The sequence below is a fragment of the Cajanus cajan genome, chromosome 8 (genome assembly GCF_000230855.2).
Source record: "Cajanus cajan strain Asha chromosome 8, NIPB_CcT2T_4, whole genome shotgun sequence".
NCBI lineage: Eukaryota > Viridiplantae > Streptophyta > Magnoliopsida > Fabales > Fabaceae > Cajanus > Cajanus cajan.
The window spans coordinates 16062197-16068788 of record NC_138524.1 but is presented as its reverse complement, the minus strand read 5'-3'; the positions used below and the strand labels follow the sequence as shown (position 1 = coordinate 16068788).

At 31.9% G+C, this 6592-nt stretch overlaps 1 protein-coding gene across 1 annotated transcript; it reads right to left on the bottom strand.

The window, feature by feature from the left end:
- Window positions 1-1872: 1872 nt before the first annotated feature.
- Window positions 1873-5282, bottom strand: LOC109791764 (uncharacterized). Its single transcript, XM_020351113.3, has 6 exons — window positions 4903-5282; window positions 4452-4516; window positions 4328-4360; window positions 3293-4229; window positions 2798-3025; window positions 1873-2204 (listed from the first exon to the last, which is right to left on the bottom strand). The coding sequence occupies exons 1-6, from the start codon at window positions 4966-4968 to the stop codon at window positions 2136-2138; spliced, it is 1398 nt and encodes a 465-aa protein (XP_020206702.1). The 5' UTR covers window positions 4969-5282; the 3' UTR covers window positions 1873-2135.
- Between the last annotated feature and the right edge of the window lie 1310 nt (window positions 5283-6592).

Sequence of the window (6592 nt, the reverse complement as noted above, 5' to 3'; positions counted from 1 at the left end):
ATGTTTTAATGAAGCACACTTAGCTTATTAAGCACGATTATGCTTGTTGATATGTACGACCATACTTAAAATTTTATCCAGATTTGTGACTATAAATAGGGATATCCAAAACAAATTATTTTTTTAATCCAGTTTTCATCTAGTTTTCTCTTGTTATTAGTTCTAGTTTTCTTTTCTTTTTTATTTGCTATTGAAGTTCTGTAAGAGGTTAAAGGTCAAATCCTCGAAAAAGAAATTTTTCTAACATGGTTAATTTTTTTTCCTTTGTTTAATGGGTTCTAGCTGCATGTGTGACAAGTTCTCTCATTTTAGGATTGTGATGCAATTGTTCCTTGTGAACTCGCAATGATGAATTCATGAATTGTTTATGTTAATTATCAAATTATTTTAGAGTATTATTTCTTATCACAATTAATTAGAAGTGTATAATCAAACTCTTTTAATTAAGAGAAACCTAAACTAATTGAATCTTGAAAATTGACATGATCAAGCTATTTTCTTAATTACCAATTGAATTAATTATTTAATTCTTTTCTGTGCACTTATATTTTATTTTTATAATAAAACTCTTATGATCAATTAGAATTTTTCTCAAGATAAAAACTGTTAGCTTCTTGAAATCATAGTATTGTCAATAATTTCATAAATAAAATTAATGACATTACTTATTAATTTATAAATTTTATCTTTAAGAATTAAGAATAATAAATCACATTTTAGAACTTTTATCTTTTTGAATTTTAATAACAATTTCTTTAATGTTTGTTCTTATCATTATTCTCTCCAATAAAATTTCTATTTTTTTAAACTGCTAAAAATCAATAATAAGTTGATAATTTCTACTAAATTTTATCCATTATTACTACTAAGATAAAATCCATTTGCCTTTAAACGCAACAAACACAACAGATACCAACCGAAAAAATAAGGCTAGTGATATAGGATGGCCTACCAACTTGGAAAGCTTTCGTACTCATGATAAGATTTACAGTGTGTTTGGTTTATCGTGAAAAAGTCTTAAACGGCCATTGAACGTGAAAGTAACAAAATGTTATTTCTCATTTTTCTGCTTTGAAATGAGAATTCCCGTTCACATCATTTTAAATGATAATCCAAACACGCTCTTCATAATATAAGATCTAGTGATATTTTAATACTATGTAATGTACTGACATACCGACGTAATGTAAGATCTTTCATTAAATAATACTAACCTATATACAATAATGCCCTAATATAACATTAAATAGGATAAAATTTAATGATTTATGCAAAGATGTCCTATATATAATAATAGCTAATATAACATTAATTTTTTTGAAAGAGCAAAGTAATATCGTATCCCTTCAAAGAAATGTATATGAAATGTTTACACACAAATAATATTCGTCTTAATATTTGGCTGGGCTGTTAGTGGGGTATGACGTTTTTTGTGAGAAAGAAAGGACGCTGAGGCCCAATAAAACTACAAAAAGACATATTACAGAGCATAAAACTCTTAAAACATCAAATAGAAGCATGTAACATCCCAAATAAGTAAAGATGACAGCACTCGTATAGTCGTATTGCTTCTCTGCTCTGGTGAGACTATAACTTCCCAGTTCTGAAGGAATTATCAGAAATGTTTCTCACTAACACTTCAGAATGAAACAGATCTTGGGGAATGGAAGATTGATTATCAGATTAGAATCCATTATATTTGGGGAGTGGCATCCCTTATTTATTAACAATATATTGAGGGTCAAAAATGGAGGAGCGGTAGTAACTATGTAATAATCCAATAGCTGTTTGTGCGATGATTTTGGTAATGAGTGTCTATTTATTAACAATGCATAATTTTCCTTATATCAATTTACGTATAATGAACGTGAATTTACGAATATGGATCTCAGAATGATGAAAAGGTATAGCAAAGGTATATTTCTGTTAGAATAGCAACTAAAATTTATCACCAAAATTGCAGGATGGCGTCATAACCATGCTAGACTCAATCACGCTATATACCAGAGCTAGAACAAACTAACGTAAGGATTCACTGAGACATGTGACGTGGCCATATTTTGAAATGGGGCTACTTTCCGAAAAGCTTTTAGTACCTAAAAGAAAAGATAGAATGAGCACGTTGTACTCCCCCTCTAACGTGCGTAAATCCTTCTGGCTGGATTAATTGGATTCTTTGTGTCACGTTGATAGGTGCATCTTCCCTGAAATAACGAATTTGCATAATTAGACTTGGAAGGTTTGCCAAAGAGCACTTGAACAAAAACATAAAATGGAAAGTGAAGAAATCAATAGCACTTTTAGAAAACCGAAGTGCAATTCAAGCACAAGATAGGCATAAACTGAGACTATAGGAAAGTTTTAATACCAATACAGGATGATAACAGGAGTATATGTCCAGTGCAATAATTATAAAATTTCATCCCTCCAAAAGAAAAACAGAACTAGTAAATAAAGAGATGAACAAATTAATATTTGGTTAGAAAACCTGACATGAAAAAAGCTCAAAAGAGGCTAGTCTCTGTGAAGAAACATTAACACTCATGTTATATTAGCTAAATATAAAAGTCATTCTTGAATTTTCACCTGACTGCTGAAGTTTTTAGGAGAATTGGACCTTGACAATAACATTTAAGTTTTAACTAAAGCGAGTATTTATATTTTTACCGCATTCGATAAGATTCTTTGATAATAATGAATGTTATATTAAAAGTCCGACAGAAGTATGAAATAAGATTTTTTGATAAATAAATAAATAAATAAAATTGCCAACAACCAAATCAATTGACTACAATACCACTTTTGTCAAAGCAGTTGATCCTGTTGTGTCACCCTTCTGTGAAACACCTCTTGAAATGCATTTCTGATTCGCTGTCACATTCCTTGTAGTAATCTCTTTTCCCTTGCTCGTCAAACTATTAACCTTGCTATTTCTTAGTTTCTCCTTAGCACCACCAGTACAAATGTTTTCTTTATTGACTGTGTGTTGTAACAAAGCCTTTGAACTTGTAGACGGGTATTGGACCTGCAAAATGTAAATCCACAATCCTTGATAAACATATACTCTAAATGGTCATGAATTATAACAAATTTGAGGATAGCTAAAAAATATATTGTGATATGTAGCTAGACAACTTAATTTCACAAAAGTGATGCACTCAAAAAATTAAATTTGATGCAGTTGACAAACATTTGGTGAAAAAAATTCTTAATACTCAATTAATTCGTGCTTCATATAGGACAGATTGCTACATAAGAGAAATACACGTCTATGGACAGTGCAGCTTCTCACCAATGACTTGGCAGTTCGATGGTATGCTGGCTTTCCAAAAGTAATATTACTTTCCTTTCTGTTACCAAATTTTGCAGATGTCTTTGATATTTCACCTGGCTTGCTTCGATTGTTAACTGCAAGATTCATTGCAACCTCACCTTTCTCATCTGTGATTTTCTCTCTCTGCTGCCTTGATACAAACTTAACTTCATAACCAGGGTTTGAACATGACCCAACACTAGATTTCCCAGTAGATGATTTACGGCCCCTTGATTGCATGCCATCACTATCAATCTCCACATTTGAAGCTTTTCCTAAAATATAACTTCTCCTTGTGCTAATAATGGATGAACTTCTACTTTTTTGATCACATGGTTGACTAGACACCTCCAAACATTTCTTCTGTGGCTGAATGCCCGATACTTTTCTCGTAACACAACTTTTCCCACGAGTAACCCTCATGACTAATGAACTGATTTTCTGATCACATGGTTGGCTAGATACCTCCCTATACTTCTGAGTGATATCAGATGTAATTGTGCTCCTTGTAGTGCTTCTACTTGTCTTCTGATCAGAACTTGAACTGACTGAATTGCTGCAACTGGCCATGAACTCAGTTTTTCCTCTGGCATTACGCTCAAAAACCAACCCCGACTTCCCACTCAACAATCCTTTTGGCCTGTTAACATCTAATTTTGATTTGGGTTTCACTTCCAGACCAAAGCCGGAACCTTGTTGGAAGCCTCTCCTACTCATACCCTTCTGTTTATCTAACAAATTATTCAGATCAACACCTTCCCACTTCTTGCTGTTGTAGTGTTTGCCCCTTGATCTCGAGACAGAAGAAGGAAGCTCTGGCGAATTTACTCCCTGCAAATCAACTCCTGATGTCAACATCTCCTCACCAGTCTGAGAAAACTTAGATTTTAACTCTCGAGCAGACATCTGGTGGAACCTGAAAATGATTTGTCGCGTAAGCAAACAAACACCATTGACAAAACAATCCCAAGCCAAATATCAAAACCCCCAAAAAATTTCCCACAGGTTCCTTACGGGTGACTTGTGTTGAACCAATCATCATCACCTCTGCAACATAACAAAAACTAAAAGTTCAAACAACAAACATAATTCCATAAAACACTAAATAGAACACTGAAAATCCAATAGAAAAACTCACGTGTCAACACCGCCAGATTTAGCTTCAAGAATCAAATCCACCCACATAGGTGCTTCAATATGCTCCTGAATGTCATGCAATTGCAACACACCAAAAAAGACAATCACAAATCAATACACAACTCAGAATACCACAACAGAACTAACAGCAACGAACAGAGAGATACAAATTGAAAGCACAATAGTAACTGAAAAAACACCACAAATCTAACATACGATGCCTTAAAAATAACAACAACAACGCATGATTATGGAATTCAAAATCTAAAATCTACGATTTTCGACAAAACGTTCCACAAACTGAAAATGCTTTTCCTGAGTGATCAGAACCAGCATGATCAAGAAACGCCCGCAAGGCAACATCACAAAAAAAACTATCAAGAAATTGCACGATCACAACCCTAAAAATGCTGACGAAAATGAACAAACAGAACAAGTGATTGAAAAATCACCAGAAAAGCCCAGTGATCGATGGTCTTCTTCTTGATCGCAATCCCTTTCTTCTTAGAAGCTTCCATCGTTCTCAAGAACTCTGCGAAAAACGCTTCAAGTGTGAGCGTTTGCTTGTTAAAGCGAATTTAAGGAACTCCAGAGAGCATCGTTGGGTTGAAATCGGAGAACATGGCGCGTGAAAACGAAGAAGAAGAAGCTGAGTGCGAAACGACGACGTTTGAGCTTTGTGTTTCTGATTCGCTGTCCACGTTAAACTAACGCCGTTGGATGATAGGAGCGAGTTTCGATGTACGGATGGGATCGTCCAGTTTTGGATGTTTCGGAATATTTGACCGTTGGCAAACCATTCAAAATGTTGGGTTTGGGCCTTGGAGGATAACAATGTACCCCAAAAGTTTTTTTCTTTTTAATATTGATGTACCCAAAAGTTTATCACACCGCAAATTAAAGAGTAAATAATTATTTTGAGTAATCATCCAAATAGATAGTTTTATTATTTTTTAGAGTAACATTCAAAAAGTACTTTTAAAATTGTACTCATACAAATTCTAAATTTATATTCTAAAAAATTATCATTAAAAAAACAATTTATTTTTTAAGTTTAATTATTATTTAGTTCTTATAATTTTATGATCTCTATTTTTTTTAAATTTTATACTTAAAATTACTTGTTTTAATTTTTATATAAGTATTTTTAGCTTTTATCGACCTTATTGTTAAATAAAATTTATGTTGTTAATTGTGAATGACGTGATGCTACTAATGTGACATTGATGTACATTGTATTTTACATTTTAGTTTTTATATTTGTTTTATTTTTTACTAGAGGGACTGAGCTATTCCGTGTCTCTAATAATTATACACAGATAAATATTAGAAATTGGGGATAGTTATTTTAAAAAGATATAAAAAGATTTTTTTACATTTTAAGGGGTATATTGATCCACTAAAAAGTGGAGACCAAAAAAATGGCTACTAAAATGTATCCCCTTTATAAATAAGTATAGATACTAGAGGGATCGAGGCACTTCATGTCTTTAACAGCTACACATATGGTTATATTTTTTTAAAATATATTTTATCTATTTTATTCTTTATGCATAAGGAGTTATTGCATAACCGAATGGGCAAAAAAGTCCAAAAAAATGAGGCGAAAGCGGTTATTTAAAAAAATATTTCCTTTATTAATAGTTATAGATATAGATTTCAATATGCATACATGTATTATGTTTACCTTTTATTCATGTGCTTGCACTTTATTTCTCTTTTATCTTAATACTTGTTTTATCTTTATCTTTTGATTTCTATACTTGTATAATCTTTATGTTTTAGTTCTCACACTTAGAAATTGCATATTTCAATCCTTATTGAACAATTTTTTTATGATTTAGTCTTTGTCAATATTATGCATTTTTCTTTTTCATCCTCTTTCTTCTTTCCCTTTTTTTTCCTTCTCATATTTTTTTAACAACATCTCCATATCCTTTTTATTTTGTGAGTTTTCTTTCTATTAAATTTTCTCATAACAACTAATTCTCATTGACCTTAAATTGGATAGTCTATATGTTGCAAAGTTCAAGCATTCTACTTAGAGAAGACGAGATAAATTGCAAGTAATGATTTATGATGTTAATTTTTGTAGTGACAATGACTTTGTAAATCATTTTAATCTTGCTACATAAAAAACTT

Excerpts from the sequence above, each read along its gene's own strand:
- LOC109791764 (XM_020351113.3), bottom strand. The coding sequence starts at position 4,968 with ATGGAAGCTTCTAAGAAGAAAGGGATTGCGATCAAGAAGAAGACCATC. Across the intron at positions 4,361-4,451 it reads AAATCTGGCGGTGTTGACAC|AGGTGATGATGATTGGTTCA; the intron begins GTGAGTTTTTCT and ends GTTATGTTGCAG. Across the intron at positions 4,230-4,327 it reads TGGTTCAACACAAGTCACCC|GTTCCACCAGATGTCTGCTC; the intron begins GTAAGGAACCTG and ends AATCATTTTCAG.